The sequence below is a fragment of the Rhipicephalus microplus genome, chromosome 4 (genome assembly GCF_043290135.1).
Source record: "Rhipicephalus microplus isolate Deutch F79 chromosome 4, USDA_Rmic, whole genome shotgun sequence".
NCBI classification, from domain to species: Eukaryota; Metazoa; Arthropoda; class Arachnida; order Ixodida; family Ixodidae; genus Rhipicephalus; species Rhipicephalus microplus.
Genome location: NC_134703.1, coordinates 99,209,027 through 99,228,237, shown reverse-complemented (window position 1 = coordinate 99,228,237; position 19,211 = coordinate 99,209,027). Strand labels below are relative to the sequence as shown.

At 46.7% G+C, this 19,211-nt stretch overlaps 1 protein-coding gene across 3 annotated transcripts in view; it reads right to left on the bottom strand.

Annotated features, from left to right (window-relative positions):
- Nucleotides 1-255: 255 nt before the first annotated feature.
- The window catches only part of lovit (loss of visual transmission), a 53,185-nt gene continuing 34,229 nt past the window's right edge, over nt 256-19,211 (bottom strand). For 2 of the 3 annotated variants that reach the window (XM_037423244.2, XM_075893326.1), the window contains 5 exons: nt 10,901-11,393; nt 8,280-8,882; nt 6,431-6,672; nt 3,902-4,077; nt 256-3,172 (listed from right to left, as the gene is read on the bottom strand). In XM_037423244.2, coding sequence (XP_037279141.2) covers nt 2,957-3,172; nt 3,902-4,077; nt 6,431-6,672; nt 8,280-8,882; nt 10,901-11,322 — 1,659 coding nt within the window. In that variant the 5' untranslated portion in view covers nt 11,323-11,393 and the 3' untranslated portion in view covers nt 256-2,956. Of the gene's footprint in view, nt 3,173-3,901; nt 4,078-6,430; nt 6,673-8,279; nt 8,883-10,900; nt 11,394-11,464; nt 11,559-19,211 lie in introns of those variants that run through there. The other variant, XM_075893328.1, reaches the window with a different exon arrangement.

Below are 19,211 nucleotides of genomic sequence, written 5' to 3'. Positions count from 1 at the left end.
GTGCACAGGGGAGGGGGGTAGGTCAGCTGTGGTTGAGAGGAAAGGGGCAAAGCAAGCCCCATGTGTTGACATTATAAGAACGGGGGCGCAAAGTCAGCCCAATAGATTGACATACATGATAGGGGGGGGGGCACTGTGACGAACCGTCGCCCACACGTCCTTGGAGGGGAATCCTGGGCACACTTACGATGCACATGAAATAGACAAGCACTCGTTTGAGTTTTATGCGTTTTATGCTGACGTACACAATTCATCCCTGCTAGTGAATGGAATTCTTTCCCCTTTATTTTGGGCACAAGACAAACGGGAACATATTTACATGCATATAAAAGCTCATTCACAGACAAAACTTTTCATTTGCACACAAAGTAGATGCTTGCACTTTCTCATTCCCTGACTATATATACAAAACTTCAGAAAAAAACACTAGTTAACGGACAGTTGACACAGTAAATGCATGCGAATACGGGCAAAAAACGACGTGAGGGGGCACAGTATCACTGTTTGGCACACTTTGTTGTACTAATGCTGCACTCATGCAGGACTTCCGACGAAGTATTCTAGGGGATCCGCATTTTACAGAAACACCTAAGTTTTGCTATACAGTGACAGTACGGACGAGTCCTGTAAACACGTGCAAATCTGAATAAGGTGCATGTTTTGTTCAATGAAGGAAGAGAAAAATAAACCAAAAAGGTGCAAGTAAACTTTCTAGATGCCGTGCTGGAGTTACTGGCATAAGAGCACCTCAACATGGCCGTATCAATATAAACACTCTAGCTGTATTCCTGACAGAGTTCACTTGTGTTTGTATATATCCGAGGAGTCTTCCCTTGTGGCGTCTTAAAATCTAAGTTCATATAGGTTCCGAGATTAACAGCCGAACTTTGGCGTAATGTCAAAGCAAGCATTGTCGGAGTCAAATTGCTATGGTTATGACGAGAAAACGACGCCGCCTAAACCGAAATCGGTGCGAAGATCTCTAAGAGAAGTTATGAAAACTAGGAAGGTGCGAGAGGATGGCCAGTTTCCGAGAGCACTTTATCTGTGGAGTGCACTCCGTCACAGCCGTATATATTGTGCAGCTATGTAGTACCCGCCTGGCCTGGACAGGCTGACATCCGCGGGGCCATTGTGTCGTCTCGTGCGTCGCCTTTGTCGCATTGAGGAAAGCTCTTAAATGGGCGTAACCTCCGAGTATATATGTCGTCGCCTATAGGACTAGGTTTCACAAATGCTATCTATGCTGGCACACCTTTGAGCTCGAGAAGAGTGCGAGTTTGAGCTACGCATGGGAACCGTAGCTACCAGGGACGAGGTTCGCATAGGTGGAGGAGAGAAAATAGTACGGGAACTTTTTTTTTGCCCATATTTCAAGCCTCTGAGCATGGAGTGAGTGGCTGTCATTATATATACACGAGTGTACGCTACAGTACCAGGAAAGTTGCAGGGTCCAGTCGCTTGTTTACCGAAGTGCTAAACTTGCAACTTGGCACTGCATGTTTACCTTGTAGATACAGTGAGCACACAAAGGGAGGTTTCCCTGTAGTCATAATTATGAAGTATATCACACTTGTGCGTCCCGCCACAATTGGTGGCGTCCCGCCACCGTATTTTGTGGCTGACTGTACATATATAATACACCTTGCCCTAGCTGCTTGTAATCCACATGTCTGCATGCCATCATCCAAGCATGGCAGTCATATTTTCATGAAGATCAAAGGGGATCTCACCATTTTCTGAATGCAAGACATGAACTGCGTTCTATCTATCCGTGTCATTGTATGGTATTAAAAATGTCCGCATACGAAGCGCCACTACAGTTTGGGCACCAGTCTCACACACTTGTTCCATTGCACACTATCCTCACACATCGTGGTTGAACATCTAAACATATATGATCAGCTAGTACAGTTATGTCGACCCATGACTGTAGTGTCCATGACTGTAGTCCATGCCCATGACTGTAGCGTCGGTGCTGTCAACTGCATCCGTTTGTTGCACGATTTATATCATGTTGCACAGATTGGCGGTGTGTGCCTAATGCATTCTGCACAATGCAGCCGTCCATGTAAGCAAACATGTTAGAGAGCTGCTTCAAATATCTACTTAAGGGTTTGTATGCGTGGGCATTTACACCTGTAAACGTCCTCCATTCCCTGAAGTGGTGGATGTTTATAGTGGCTTGAGGCAGTTTTTTGTAGTAGTATAGGCGCATGGAACTGTTGAGAATAAAACAATGAAACGAATATAAAAGTAAAATGCCTGGGTAATCACTATGAAGTGATCTACATTGTGTTCTACAGTGATCTACATTGAGTGTGGTCAGCGTGGTGTTCGTGAAGAGGCTTGTTTCATTTAGTTTATCATATGGTACTAGCAATTTGTCCGCATGGCACAAGTACGCCGTGAATCACATCGCTCGCAAAGAGCTGCACATAGCTATGTTGTGTGTGCAAACCTTGTGAAGACGTCGTAAAGAATTGGATGTATCCGGCCACAACATACACGTATATACATAACATACACATATACATATTCTCCTGAAAAAATGATAGCATATATATACTGCACTGTTCGAAAGGACCGTGACATTTGTTGGCGGTGAGACCAGACGATGAACTATGAGACTGGCAAGCAGCCTGTCCCGTTTCAACGTGGTGGGTTCTGAGTAGGCCTACTTATATAGCTTTGCGTACGCTGGAGAACAAGAGGGTCGTCTGTAACCTCACGACCCGTTGTGAACTCTGAACTTGTTGATGTTAAAACTCTGTTTTTTCAAGCTGTTAGAGCCCTGAATTCCAGTGCGTTGAGGTTTAGGCAAGTGTGCCTTTTCCCACCGTTATCAACAGTCACTCCATATCAGGCATCGTTTTGAGGTTGCAGCTTTGATGGTACGTCGGGGCAATAACGCCACGCAATGCGCTCCTTCCTGGTGTGTGTGTGTGTGTCCAGTTCATAACCTGTGATAAGTTACACGCATGGCGCAGAGCGCCCCGCAAGCGCTGACTAGTGACGCGCCATACATAATGACAGTCGGTGAACCTCCGAACAGACGAACCATAGGCCCAGCGCAGACAGACAGTAGCAACTGTGCCGGGAACATCATGCTGCTCACGAGCGCAATATCTGTGCCCAGGCCACGCTCGGACCAGTTGGCGTCGGCCTCCACCTGCGATGCACATAGGTAAGAAGCATGAATCAAGTTCTGTACGAGAGAACATTCATAAGCACACCTCCGCTCAGAGTCGGAGTGTTGAAGACAATGTGGTTTTGGGTCCGTCAGCCACCGTCTGTTACCGGTGATGTCGCTGCCCCGATATATTTTTACCAAATGCGACCACAGCAGTCCCATTCGGCTCATCTTGACGAACTGGTGAATCGTACTGGCCAAATTATGACTTGTGTTGCCTAGCTTATGAAAATCCTAGGCGGTGCGCTCTTGTGATTTTAACGCGTAAGCATTGAAGGGTTACCTCTCATGGAAAATGTTGCTGCTTACTGCTCGGGTAGTTCTGCAGTGACTAATTATTTTTTACCCTACTGTCGCCAATTATTCCTCTTTGTCACTCCCATTTTCCTGTTCCCGAGAACAGGGTAGAAAACCTGCGCCTTCTTCTGGTTAACCTCCCTGTTTTTTTGTTTTTTTTCTCTCTTTCTCTCTCTGCCCGTCTTCATTATGCAAAAACAAGTAGACATACTGTGGATATTGTTTATTACTGAACTGGTATGATATCGACAAAGGCAATAAAAGTTCCTAAAAGTTACAGGGTCACCCAACTACTTACCATGTAGAAACGTTGGTGCAAAAATGAAGCAGCACAAGCAGTGCATTATAGTTCTCACAAGTAAATGTGCCGCATAAGATAGAATGTTGCAAACTAAACTTCTTGATGCCTACCATGTTCGAGCTGTGGTAGTGGTCCACCAAGATGAAGGGCATCGTGAACTGGGTGGCGTACAACAGGCCCGCCGCAGGTGACACTAGCAGCACGGCCGCCTTAGTGCGAAACATGGCGAGCAATGCCACGCTCACGGAGTAGGCCGCCTGGCCCAATATGTATATTGGTCTGGCACCTGAAAACGACAACGAACATTCGGATCATACTAAACTCTTTGTAAACTGCAACTCAATGTAAATGACAAAAGCCACGTTATAGCTAGTATATATCCAGTCAACGTGAGGGATTTAAAGTGGTATCTCCTTGCCACAATTCTAAATAATGCGATTATAGGGATAAATCATTTTCGTTTCTATTCTCGGCCAATGTACCAAAGATGCATTGTATGTTGATGTGGACAATGATACCTTTTTACAAATACAGCAGCAGAATTTTAGTGGTCAATTTTGGGGGACTTTTTTCAGTGTACTTGCTGATTAATGGCGTAACAAAAAGGCGTTACACTTCTGCTGCTGTACAGGTTCTCTTGTTATGCGGAGCAGTATCACTTGAAGCCGCATTTTTAGTATTTTTAGTGCAAAGCATTTCTTAGCAAACTTCGGCGACTTTGTGCGTATCTATGTATCTTTCTATCTAGCCGCCTACGACTTTTAACTCTCCTGGCCGTCTCGATAATGGTATCGATACGAAACTTAGTATGGCATAACACGACTGTATGATGAACATATTTGGCTAGTCATAACATGAAATTCATGACAAGTATGTTATGAATGTCATGATTTACATTTCATGGTCCTGCAGGTCTTGCGGTGGTTTCGTTCACGTGGCATGTTGCAAGACTGGTATGGTATGGCATGATTGCATGGCGAACACAAGCGACAGACACTAACATGAAAATCATGACATGCTTGTCGTGTAACATGACTACATGCCACGCTCATGATATGCTCATGGCCGTTTCGCTAGCCGATTGATTGGTATGTGGGGTTTAACGTCCCAAAACCACCATATGATTATAAGAGAAGCTGTAGTGAAGGGCTCCTCAAATTTTGACCACCTGGGGTTCTATTTACGTGCACCCACATCTGAGCGCACGGGCCTAGAACATTTCCGTATCCATCGAAAATGCACCTGCCGCAGCCGGGATTCGATCCCGTGACCTGCGGATCAGCAGCTGAGTACCTTAGTCACTAGACCACCGCGGCAGGGCCCGTTTCGCTAGCGTCACATATGCCAAATTTGGTATTACAGTACGAAAACCGATGACGAAAGTATGTGACTGGTGCAAACATGATAATAATGAGATGCGTGCCATGTAACAACATGACCACATGCTACGCTCACGATGCGCTCGCGGTCGTTTTGCTAGCTTTACATGTACTAAACTCGGTATTACGCGACGCGAACGGACAACATAGGTAAATGACACATCCAAATATGATAATCACGACATGCGTGTCATGTAACAACATGACTACATGCCGCACTGAAGATGCGCTCGCATCCGTTTCGCTAGCTTCACATATGCCAAACTTGGTATTACGTGACGCCAATGGATGAGGTATGTGATGGGTACAAACATGATAATCACGAGATGCGTGTCATGTGAGAACATTACTACATGCCACAGTCAAAGCGCTAATACATTTCAACGTGACGTGGTGCGCTTGCTCGCAGCTGATCATTTCGGGACGCATGCGTGTTTCAGCGCGTCCGGCGTCCCTCCGTCACGAAAAGAGGGAGACGCAGTGTTGTCAGGGTAACGCATCGGCGCGAAAGGCAGCATGTCGCATTTCGCGCCAGTTGCCGTCGGGCCGCGCTGACGAACGCTGGTCGCGCCTGGCGTCAGACTCTAAAGGGCTCACGTTTTGCTAACGCAGCGTCGCTGTGCCCAGCGTGCGCGCGCGTCAACGCTACATAGGAGTATATTGGGCCCTTCATGATGCGCTCGCGGCCATTTGCTAGCTCCACATATACCAAATTTGGTGTTACGTGAGGTCGATGGATGACAAAATATATTACTGGTACAAACATTATAATCCCGACACGCGTGTCATGTAAAAACATGACAACATACAACGCTCATAGCGTGCTCGCGGCCGTTTCGCTGGCTCCACATGTACTAAATTTGGTATCACGTGATGAATAGATGACGGAGGTAAACGACACATCCAAACATGATAATCATGACACGGAAGTCATGTACGGCATCCTTTACCTCCACCTCGTAACGTGCTACTTTTAAGGTGACATATCAACATTTCTCATTCGTGCTTCGCATATCATCTATTCTTACTTTACGTGGGATCTGCCAATTTTTAGTGCCGCCATGAACTCGCATACTTGCATACCCCCTGAAGCTTGCTTCGGATAATAAGCTTGTTTTAGACGATGCGTTTTAGTTCGGTCTTCTATCTGCTGAATGCGTGTTTTTCCATTTAGCAAAAATGCTCACTCATAGTCCCTGTAATTGCTCTCTTTTGATTGGAATGTACTCTACTAAACCACGAACTCTACATAATACATACCGAAGCGGTGCACAAGCTTCTCGATGAACAAGGAGTAGAGTGCGCATGTGACGGAGTCGATAGCCAGGCCGAAGCAGCCCAGTCGCACTCCGCTCTGGTAGATGCGATAAGATTCCGTGCCCATGGGTGCTACCGGATCTCCCCCGTACACCACTGCGCCCACGAAGTCCGTAAGAAACAGCGAGTAGCTGACTAGCGCCATCCAACAGAAAAGGTTCGTCAGGCACAAAACCATCATGGTCCTGCGAGATAACATATACAGACGTTTGTTCAGACAGGCTAGAAAGCAAGCTTCGTTCTTGCCCTTGCCCAATTCATTCTATCTTCTGCATATGTTGCTGAAACATCCATGTTTCAGCAACATATATCGTATTTTTACTACAATAATGCCTCAGAAAAAGTAATATTCAGCAATAATAACATATCACATTTTACGTCTCAAAACCACGGTAACGTTATGAGGGGCCCAGTAGTGGAAAGCTCCGATAATTTGACTATATGGTGTTCTTCTAACAACGGAATTATAACGAAAGGAGAGGAAACGCAGTCTACGTAAGCAGAGAGTTATGTAGAGGAAAGAAATTAAAAAGTTCGCATGGATAAAGTCAAACCAGTTTGCACAGGATAGAGTAAACTGGAGGTCATCGGTAGAGGCCTTTGGCAGCGGACATTAAGACGCTGAGAATGATGACTGAATAAAGTTATAAAGAGTAGTATAGCTCTGATTGACAGGAGATCTTTGGAACTAAACACCAAGCCACATTATAGCTCACATGTTATGTACAAGCACGACTTAAAAACAATGTCTGCTGGATTGAATCCTCTACTACAGACGGTTCTTCTTGCCGCCAAAAGATAGCGCCATAAGCTGACGTGTCTTAGGGAACCTTCATGTGCGTGCTGGTTCAGGTGCACACACAAAGGATCCTTAACGTGCCTCATCTGGCTGCCATTCGTGGGCGCTTCCAGCAAAGACCACGCGCTCGCGTGTTCCCTTTCATAAAGCGACGCCCTGCCCACCAGAATCACGTGCCCGCGGCAAATTATCACCGACGAGGTGGTCACTGAAAAGTTCTTAAAGTTTTGTGATGTGTATACATATATCCTCAAGAGATCTTCAGAACAGCTTTAGCACGTCTGAACTGCTTTGTGCACCAATGACATCACTCATGCTTATAAATTTAGCATAAAGGCAGTCGATTTGAAGGAACAGGTAGACAGTAGTGAACACTACTTATACCCACACATTGATTTGCTCCAGTTTTTTTGACGACTTAATAGCGAATTTTCGAAGCAATAAGGTTTCCCAAAATTGAACTGCGCTCGCAAAAACGGCTTTATATGGAAATACGAAGAAGCAGTAAACTCATGTAAAGGTTCATTCAAATGCATTGCAAATCTCGGATCCGTACTCGTCGCAGGGATTTCAGTGTTCTAAGTGTATTAGCTCACTAGTGATCCACTAGTGCTTCGCCTCTGCAAAGACCATTTCCTAAGACGAAGGTGTTAAAAACGAAAGTCGATAATAGTATAGATAGTTTGCCCTAACTTCAATAAAACCGGCTTGTAGATACATGCACGCAAGACGGTACGCCGGGCTCGTGGCGTCTCATAGATGTTGTCCGTACACCGCACGCTGGTATGGCGCCGGTACGTCGTTATTTAGGCACGCAGGCCAGCAAGGTTCCGGCTGCACTTTCACCACAATGAAGCATGATAAGCAATGAAGTGCATATGCTGCGTTTATGTTATCTTAGTCACCGTGTTGTAGCACCACCTCGCTAACAAGCTGCGTTCATCAGTCGCAGGCATGCTATCAAGTGTAAAAACAATAAGTGGAGCCGGGTACCTAGGCATGTGGATTATGGAGAGGAGGTATTCCTTCAGCGTTGGAGGTGCTTCGTCATCCTTGTCCTTGCCGCGGGATTTGGAAGGACTGCTCGACTTTTGCCTGGCAAGCTCCATACTCTCAGTCTCCTCGCACCCGCTGACGTCGTCGTTGGTGAACCGCTCGTACTCGCCGTGGCCCCCGCCTTGGTCGAAGTAGCCGGCGGCAGTGGCCGCCCTGACGACGGGCAGGGGCATCTCGCGGAAGCTGGACAGAGTCAACACGATGCAGCCGACGAAGAATGCGCTGACGATGCCGAACACAGTCTTGACGTGACCGCCGAGACTGGCTCCGACCGTCGTGCTTTCCCAGTCGATGCCGCCCATGACGTAGCCGATGGCGCCAGACAGGCCCGAGAGAACGGTGAACATCGAGAGCGCGCGTGCGTGGTCAGACACGATCGTGACGTCGAGGACGTAGCTCCTGGCCGGCGACTGGCAGCCGTCGCAGCACATGTCCAGGAACACGAAGCCCACGATTGTGAACATGATGCCCCAGCGATGGTTCGACCAGCTGTGGTATGCCACATTTTCGGCGGTGGAGTTGAGAGCGTTTGTTGAGTTGCTGAAAAATGGTTAGAAACAACAATGCAGCTACTAAGTGACGGTCGTCGTTGTGTTCTGCATCACAATCAGCATTTAAGAATGATAAAAAAATTGGCAGATCCTACGTGCAGTGGTAATTGATGATATGCGAAGCACGAATGAGAAATGTGGATATGTCACTTTAAAATCAGCGCAACGTTACAAGGTGGAAGTACATAATGCCGTACATGACTTACATGACTTCCGTGTCATGATCATCATGTTTGGATGTGTTGTTTACTTTCGCCATCGATTGACGTCACGGGATACCAAATCTAGTATATGTGGAGCTAGCGAAACGGTCGTGAGCACGCTATGAGCATGGCATGTTGTCATGCTGTTACATGACACGCGGGTCAGGATTATCATGTTTGCACCAGTCATATATTTCGTCATCGAATTACGTCATGTAACATCAAATTTGGTATATGTGGACCTAGCAAAACGGTCGCGAGTGCATTATGAAGGGGCTCGAGAGATAAGGAGATGAGAAAAAAGGAAGGCAGTATCTCTCGAGCAGTATAATAGACAGCATCTCTCGAGCAGTATAATAGACAGCACTGTCTCATAGAAGTACATACAAACTGAAGTTGAGTGAAGATATTCTAGAAGGCGCTGTACCACTACTTCCCGATCGGCTGCTGCGCGGGTTGCGCCTGGATGCGCGAGGAAGGAGTGCCTCCCTCAGTACCCTGTATAGTCGTCGTATGTGGCGGATTGTTGGTGGTGCATAGACGAAGCAGAGCGGCGGGCGCGTTGAAGACGCTTGCGCTCGGGCTTCCTTGGCTCGCGTCTCGTCGGTGTTACCCGCGCGCCGTCTGCGTTCTCGAACGCGATCGAACACGCAGGACAAGGTTAGACAAGGGCGCGTTCACACTGAGCATTCCGGCTGCCGAAAGTGCGCCGTATCTGATACGGTGGTGGCGAGATCCGCCGAAAGGGTCCTTTCGGCGCCCATCGCTCTCGGACCAATTTTTGCGGCGTCTGCAGCCGAATCGGTCGCCGCGAACCAATAAAAGCGCTAGTCAAAAATTTTTGAAAAATGGCGGCCAAGCCCTACTCACTCGTCACGTCGCAAGTGCACGTAGCTGAATGTTGTAACCAGCGGGAGTTTAACCAACTCTGTGCCTGCTTCACGTTCCTATTTTGTAGAAGAGGTGACTGAGCTTGTCGATGGCGTGATTAAGCATGTCCCGTCCTTGCAAAGCAAGACCAGCCCACTAACGCCGCTGGCGTCGGTGGTTTTTTTCTGCTCTTCATGCATTACAAGACAGCGACTTGCCAAAAAAGTAAGCAGTACTGCTTCTTGTCACTTCCTGCGTACGAGAATAATCGAGGAATAGACCACCGGATAGCCTAGTGACGTTTGCGAGCCGCGACAACTGGGTGACAGCGCACGCATCCCGCATTAGCCCCGTGGTAGATGACATTTTCGGCGGCGCGGGGCGCGTTCGAACGACGCTGCGTTTCGGTGGGAGGGGAATTTCGGTCGCTATAGAAAGCGGATGCTTAAGTGTGAACTAGGGGTAAGAGGAGCTTCGCCCCCAATAACCTAAAATGTTGGATGCATCAGCTCAGCAGACAAAAATGTGACTACGAGACGGCGAACAAGCGTATCCATCCATGATGTGGCGTGCGTGTGGAAAGAAGGGTTCGCAGAGCACTCGCTGCGCCTGCGCATGTCCAATGTTTCTAACGATAGCTGCTACGCGGCCGTTGATTGTGCCGTCGGTCACGCGCTCGCGTGTTCACCCTAAGAGTGCTCACCGCTGTACTACAATGAGTGTTAACAAGGGAGAGGCCTCGTTCGGCTGATACAATGCTTGAAAAGGGGCCCGAAACGTGACCACTACGAGCCAATGTTAATTTTCCAGAAGTTCGCAGTTAGGGTTTAGACACGTGTTAGAATTTGAGTTGTACGTTTTAATGCGTTTCTTTGTTATTTAAAATACGAAGCGTTTAGTGTAATGCTTCTCAATATCGTAGTGTGGTACTCACCTCTCTGGAATCACATCGTCAGGCATGTTCACGGCGCTGTCGCCGAGCGCTATGCCCAAGTCCTGGCCGTTGGGCAGCAGGATCAGGCCCAGCAGCATGCCCAACGCGAAGATAACGATGAAAGGCCGCCGGCGACCTATGCGAGACGTGCAGGTGTCGCTCATGGATCCCAGCACAGGCGTGACGAAGAAGCCCAGAGCAGGACTCAGGCACATGGCGAGCGCTACGAACGAGATGGGTATGCCGAGTCCCAACAGAATGGGGCCGATGAAGGCCGTCTCCGCGGCGTAGCACAACTCGATGCCGCACACGGCTCCGCTGAGCATCACAAGCTCCCATGTCTTCTTCTTGCGGAAGATGTGAGCGTACTTGCGCGGGACGTCACTTACGTCCAACGGACACTGTATGTCGCTGGAACCCATGGTTGTTGGCTTCGTGCGGTAGACGCTGGTCTTGTCGGGGTCTTCAGGACGACGTCATCGAGCTAAGCGGCCTGAAAGAGTAACACCAGGTAAAGTAAGCAGTCTGAATTTACGCTGTACAACAGTTTAAGTGTACACTAACCGAGGCGTCCGGTGCAAACAAACCACGATGCAAGGTGCTGCGATTACTTGCGGCATGGGTGTACGCGTCATTCGCGTCTTACCAGTGATACAGCAAACTGGAGAAAACTTATGCGTACACGCGCTCGGTATTTTAGCATAGTATATAACGGCCATCGGTACGCCTGCGCAGGTCTGGAAACGTGGAGTCATGTTCAGTATATCTCACGATATCACAGCTTTCGATTCTTCCTTGTATACCTTCAGCAAAAAGTGTTTAAACCCCCATTGTCGGTTAACTATACGTGGCAACCTATAATCTTTGACGCGTGGTATTCTGAACTGCTTCGTGGGAATATCTTCATGACCGGTATGGTAATCACGCACAGCTGGCTGAAGTGTGCCCCAGTTGCGCAGTTAAAAACAGAAACTGCGGGATATGTTAGGTAAGCTGTTTTTAACGAAGTCGGATTCGTTAAGCAACACGAAAAACAGTTTTATTCGTTAACGTTCTTCGTGAGTATGTTTCGAAATCACTCGCTCGGCATAGCAAAGTATGTCCACTTGAAGTGGTTATACTTGACGGCGTATAGGTAGAATAACTTGACATCGTCGCTCCGCTTGAAATGTTATAAGCCGAAACCGCCATAATATGATGAAATAAATAGTTCAAGTCTTGACTCAATTCACAACTGGAGCACGTGTGGTCCTTTGCAACTGTGAGAAGCTTATAATGTAGGCTCTATTATTATATATAATGTGTTCCGTAAATAATCGCACCGAATATTCACGTTACGTCGCCTTGCTGTCGATTGAAATCGGTGTTATTTTAACCCAGAGAGAAAATTTTTTTCCAGAATTCTTGTTGAAAGAATCCCTTTCTTTTGCCGAATTTGCAAATAAAAGTGAAATAGTGGCAATAAGAGTACAATTTCAATGAAGTATGGCTGCGAAGGAAAAATAGCTCGAAAATGAGCTTTGAACGAATAAATCAACAATACGAAAATACTTCGCGTTTTAAAATGCGCTGTTCAACCGAGCAGGATTCGCACGCATTCTTCACAACAAAGTAGCGATTGCACTTGATGCGTCGTGAATTGTGTACAATCTGTACACAGTGTATCATAAGGGATACCAGAAAAAAAAGTGTGTGAACCCCTCCCTGTATCTTTTAGAACTAGATTGGCTACCACAATCGCGCGAGCTCCAGAGATTGTCGATGCTGTGAACTATATCTTACCGAGAATGCTATAAGTAGTCCTTCCAACATTCGCACCTACCTTCCTTCTCTTTAGTAGCATATGAGCACAATAGGCAGCTTTACCACCGTATTCTGGAACGCCCCTTCACGCAACGCTACACCTCGACTTGAAAAGGTCGATAGGAGCGCCGTCTTGTGGCAGACCAAGTTACCGCATATCGGCATAATCTGCAGCGATTCTTAAGAGCCGCAGTGTCAATTTCAGTCGAGAAGCGGCGCAGTGCTCAACTTAGTCAAGTAAAGGACGAAATTTGAGTCGAGGAGCGTTTGTGAATACGGGTGTTATAGAGTAACTTACGCAAAGAATTCCTTTGGCGTTTGGTGCCACTGTGCATGCGTGATGAGCTGAACTTTTACGAGCTCCCAAAGAACGCCAACTTAGCGTACGGTATTCTAAAACTGCGTAATCTATCGCACTCGTTTCATAAGTTTTCGAGATTGCAACATTACAAAATCATTTTTTTGTTTGAATTGGGCTCTGTGGAATGCACAAGTGGCGTGGATTATATGATTTCGAAAACATGGTAAATAACAAAAAAGAACACTAAATTTTCCGGCTTCGCGAAGCATCTGCGCAAATTTCATAACAGCAGCAAAGGTGAATCGTATACACCTCATCCCTCTGATGAGCTGTGGTTGCCGAGTACATTTGAACGAGCGAAAGTGTGCCATGTGGGGACGTGGGTTGATTCCCGGCCACATGGCGGCCGCATATTTTAAGATTAGGGTGAAATAAAATATACTGCGGATTTGTTTTTAAGAATAACAAGGGTTCTGAGGGATACCATTGGCTAATAGCTGCTGGATAACAACTTGACTGGGCCGATTGTCCATTATAAGGCCGTTGTAAGAAAAATATCAAAACTACGCACAAGAACTGACATACATGTATATAATGTGCGCTGTAGTGAGGGTCTCTGGATTCGCTTACTGCATACGGAATAGCTTAACAAGCTGCGAAATGTAAGCACACGAGTTAGTCTTATGCGGGTCTCCGTTTAAGCGTGGTCGCCTTGACAGGCAATCGAATCCGCGTCATTATGCTTCGCAGCCGAATGGCACAGCGAACAACTCACTGTGGCCGTGCTCGCAGATTCAAAAGCGTCAAAATATGGCTGAAAGGTGCACGTACTTTCGTTTCAAAACTGTGGAGTTCGTGTCACATTGGCATAATTTGTACTCTGGCACTTACAGCCATGGGCGTGAGCACGGGGAGGGGGTAGGCGGGGGGAGGGGGCACGCCTCTATTTATATAAGAGGGGAGAGGGTGCTGCGATGGACCGTTGCCCTTCTCCTCCCCCTGAATGAGAACCCTGTGAGCACGCTTATGCTTGGATGAGAGCCAGAGTTACATTTAGCGGAGACAAGCAGTGACATGACGCGGTTATCTGGAGCTACAGGTTGTTCTTTTTTCTTTATTCTTGAGATACCCCCTAGCGCCCTAAGGTATTATGGAGAAGGGGGGGGGGGGACTACATCAATACATGACGTACATCGTCGTTCACACACTACCACAACACCAATTATCTACCATTCGTTGTATGCATTCATGGTTGTTACGTCGCGTTTTAACACTTCATAGACAGGTGTTCTCCTTTTTTGTATTTGACTTGTGAAATGCACCTGCAACGGGTTTTAGGCGCTTATCTTTTGCGCAGTTGGGCGAGCGTCACTTTTAACAGCTTAAAGGCTAAGTGGCGCCTGTTAACTATAATGTATACAGCAAGAAACACGAAAACGGAAAAGGAGTGCGCGTGTACACGCACAGTGCTGCGTACGCGGGCTCGTTTATTTTTGTGACTGTGTTTTTTGTTGCCGCATTTAACGATGCTATTGTACCAACCGACCCAGCAAGACTTAGAAAAAAAAAAGACAATAAAATGGGCTCTCGCAAACGAACTATTTGTTGCAGGCAGCGAAATCGTGTACAACTGGCACGATTGGCCGAAACCGGCTTTAGCTGCTTTTTAAAAGGGCACGAACGACTTCATAACATGAAAATAGTAATAATTTCGCGGCTGGAGCGACTTCATAACATGAAAATAGTAATAATTTCGCGTTGGGGGTTTTACACCTCAAAACGGTGGTACGATTATGAGAGACGACGTATATAGTGGAGGTCTCCGGCATTTCTACGATCGGGTGTCCTTATAAACGTGCGTTCACATTGCACAGTACACGGGCATTTCGCCTTCAACCAAACGCGACACGCTCAGCCGGGATCGAACACGTGACCTTCGGATCAGCAACCGAGCACCGTAGCCATGATTACACCACCACGAAAGACCCATAAGAGGAAAAGGCGCGGGTGAACGGGACAAGAAAGACAGACAGGACATAAGTGGCGCGGGCCCGACTTCAGCGCCAAGTCCTGTGAATCTTTCTTGTCCCGTTTGCCCAAGCTCTTTCCTGTTATACAACAAATGTATTGTAAACTGTGTTTTTGTATTGTGAACTGTCCCACCCTGTAACATACCGATAGGGCTAACAGTATTGAAAATAAATAAATAAATGAATGGCGTGGACTTGTAGACAATGCCCATTCATTAAAAGTAATTTTGTTTCTGAATTTAAAAACAATGTTGCGTTTAAAGTGCGTGCTACGAAACTCAATAATCTCACAATGGCAGACCGGTGGATCCCGCATTTATTAGGCAGTATTATGCCGTTCAACGAGGCGCGCCGCTGTGACTTCAGCACCGTGAGTCTCGCGAAGCCAAGAGTCACGGGAACGGAACGCATTTACTCCATGTATATTTTGTTTTTCTCGCATTGGAAACGAGCCATGCAACGTCACCGTAACTGCTGTCGTAAATAGTTTGACCTGCTGTTGGTATGAAAATTATTTCGCCAATATATACGACAGCAGCTGTGCAACGATTCGAGTGATTTCGTAAGCGTCGCAGAGCTTTCTTTTTCTTTTTGAAGGGATGCTATAGTCAACTATTTAGTCGAAGTTGACTGTTGAAATGGCGGTCCAGAAACGTTGTAGAGTTACTTTTGTGCCAAGGACCTATTTTGAAATAAAATCACGTTTTAGTGCTGCGCATCGGGTTAGCGCACTTCAAATTACCCGCCTCAAGAAGCAAACCGACCGGTCCCACTCACGCCACTGTTGCCATGCACAACGATGCCCGGCTTTACTGCTCTAGTAGCAGCACACCGAAAGCAGCGGGAGCCACAACAGCAACAACGGGCATTGATTTATTTTCCGCCATTGGCTTCGACATTGCAGACGCTTTTGTTTCAACTGCGCCCGGCAGGATGGAACCACCTGTGCCGTGTAATCACGCGAAACTTGAATTTTTGAACCCCTCGCGCCATTCCCCATAGTAATGTCCGGCGGTTCTTTTTTTCTACGAATCAAACAGAAACGAACAAGCAGCATTTTATTGCGTCTCATGATGCAGAGAAGGTTCTTTATTTAGTGCAGTTAGATCGATGACTAGGGATTAATTGTGGGTAGTCAATCTCATGTCATTGAGATCATTTTAAAAATGTCCTCTTGTGGCGCTTGTGTTTTTGTGCGTATACCTTAATTTCTCGGTATTGTCATTTTAGATGTTGTCATACATTTAGCTTTCACTCTGGCGTAAATTATTATTTGACTTTAGCGTCCCTTTAAACAAGGTATGACGTAGCTGTGCATGAATATACAGTGTAACCACTTCATTAGAGAGATGCGCTGGAGAGCAGTTTTTGCCCCTTGCACAAGGTGTCTAATATTAGGAGCGTATAACATGTTTTCTGATCACCATCGAGTGTGGGCACACTGGTGTTGGTTGTACTAGGTTGCCCATTATACCGGTGCCTCTTATAAAAGAGTTCAACTGTATTGTGACAATAGATGCAACCATATGGTTTCCGCTAATTCTGAAAAAGAAATTATAGCGTTGCGTATACTATGGTATTTATTGGACTAGTTATTGGCATATGTTGTATGCCATAGTACTGATGTGATCTTTCGATCTTTTTCTTCGCTTTATTCAAAGCATCATCCCAATAGGTGAGGATATGGGCTGACCATCCAACCTCTCCCATCAATAAGCGCTCATGTATTATTCTTCTTAGCTAACGTATGTGTGATTAGTATCCTGCCTTGCTTTCGCGTCAAATTATGTACCCCATCTTTGACCGTGCCAGCTATTTTTCTTGATCTCTGACTTTATAGAGTAAAAAAGCAAGAGCAATGCGACCTCTGCAACGCCGTGCGAGTGCCGCCTGGACTTGAGCCGCACTCGTGACCTCGTGAATACATTCCGGTGTGATTCAAACGCAAAGCTTACAACAGCAAACACCAATGCGCTTACGGGACGGAGAATTGTTTATGGATGACCATTACTCAAATTTTCATATCTAGGGTAATAGGCGTGCCTGCAACGCAAGGCACACACAACGTAACTTGTCTATACGCCATCTTTGCTGAAGTGCGGCGTCCATAAAGATGAAGGCGCGCTGGAGCACGGGCGTGGACGCGTACATATCGTATTCCGTTCATAATGGAATGATTTCGTGCTTCTTTTGCCTTTACGTGCAGGCATACACTTGCAAGTACACCCTATTCACCGTGTTATCTGTCGGAAACCCACACATTTTGGATTTTGGACATACGTACATTTTTATTGAAGTGTAATGATTGCATTACTTGATTGCTTGTCACTTATTGACCTAATTGCTTCGAAAAAGCTGGCTTTAACAAAGCCGAACGACGCGAGTTTTCACTTACTAAAAATGATTTACTGAATTTTACGCCTTAAAGTGCCTAATACTGTTAGGATAATTTCGGTCGCCCACAGAACACGCACAGACCTCTCGCAGTGAGCAGGCTTTTACTATTTCGTGATTTTGTCTCCATCGATACACGACCACCATGACTGCGATTTTCATACTGTAGAAAACTCACAGGGGGCTTCATCAGCAGCCTTCCGTGTGATACTTTTGTCATTGTCATATGCAACATCAACGACTGGCGGGAAGTGAAAGGAGAAAAAATTGTAGGATGGCGCTTGGGCTTCGCCTTTGAAAGTATATAGAACGAGACAGACGGCCGTTCGCATCGCCTCTACAATGACGTCACTGAGTTCGTTCAGACACCTCTACCGTGTCGTAATAATAATAATTTTTGAAGTTTAACGTCTCCAAACCACCATATATTTGGAGGAGATGCCATAGCACTCCATAAATTTCGACCATCGTGTGTTCTTTAACGTGCACCTTATTCTAAGCACATGGAATTCGAGAATTTTCGTCTTCCCCAGTGGACCCGGGTTTGAGCCCCACTGTGTCTTTGGTTTACCACCACCATTTTCGTCTCCATCAAAAATGCGGCCACCACGGCTGGGATAAAATCCCGCGACCGGCGCGTCAGCAGCCGAGTGCCTCTACACCTTTTCACATGAGCACTCCGAACCCCCGAGGTACACTGTACTTTAGCTGCATGGTTGACGTTTATGATGATGATCGTTGTTGCATTGCCCTTTGTAATGGCAATCTAACGAAAAATCTTGATCTGGCACAAACAAAAACCGTAAAATAAAACACACACACAGAGAAAAAGGTCGAGGCTATTTTCTCAGTGTTGCAATCTTACCTTGGGCAGCGCCTCGTGCTTTTACACATGGTGCACTTAGATGTAGTATGTGCAATAGGGACCTCTCTCCAATAAAAAGTGACCGCAGTGGCAGGACATTGTGCGTATTCGAAGAACGCACCATCTCATCTAGCCATCACTGTGTCGTGAGTGGGTGCACGTACAATTAGCGCGAGAGGAACGATTTGCGTGAAATCGGGTCTGCAGCACAGTAAGTCACGCCACGAGTGCAGGTGGAATATGTCTGTGCCGCATCGCTTTCCGTCGTCGCCTGAATTGCAGAAGCAGTGGGTGTCGTGAGTACACTGAAAGAACCTCCGCGTGTCGGCATCGTAACGCCTCTGTTCACGGCACTTCTTTAGCGACAAGAAAACCGACTGGAACAACGTTCCTTTGCTGCATCTGGGATATCGAAAAAAGGTACAGACGGAGTCACACGTGTCTAGAGCGCCCAGCCGGCCGCTTTAATTGTCATTTTCTCCGAAAAAAGTGTGCAAATACCGATGGCGAAATAACGCGTAACATAGTTACACCATATGCACTATTTTTCAATAATTCAAGCATGATCGGAATTTTGTAGCTGTAGCAGCTGCGGGCAACAGCGTCTCGAGCCGCGCATCCCGCTGCTATAGACAAGTGTGATCACGTCTGTGCGCAAGTTTCTGAAGGTACTGCGCTTGCTGCTGCTAATACGGACGACGAGGCACCGTCGTTGCCAGACGCGAAGCTCATTCCTCCGTCACTAGAGTGAAGGCGCGCCGCTGAGCGGTTCAGACTGTGATGGATCGACCATTGGCAGTGACAATATCATACAAAAAAGTTAAGCAAACAAAAAATGAGGGAACACAGACTGTAGCAGAAATATAACACCAACGGATAACGTGCCAATTCGAGTACGCGCAGCCCTAGATGGCGAGT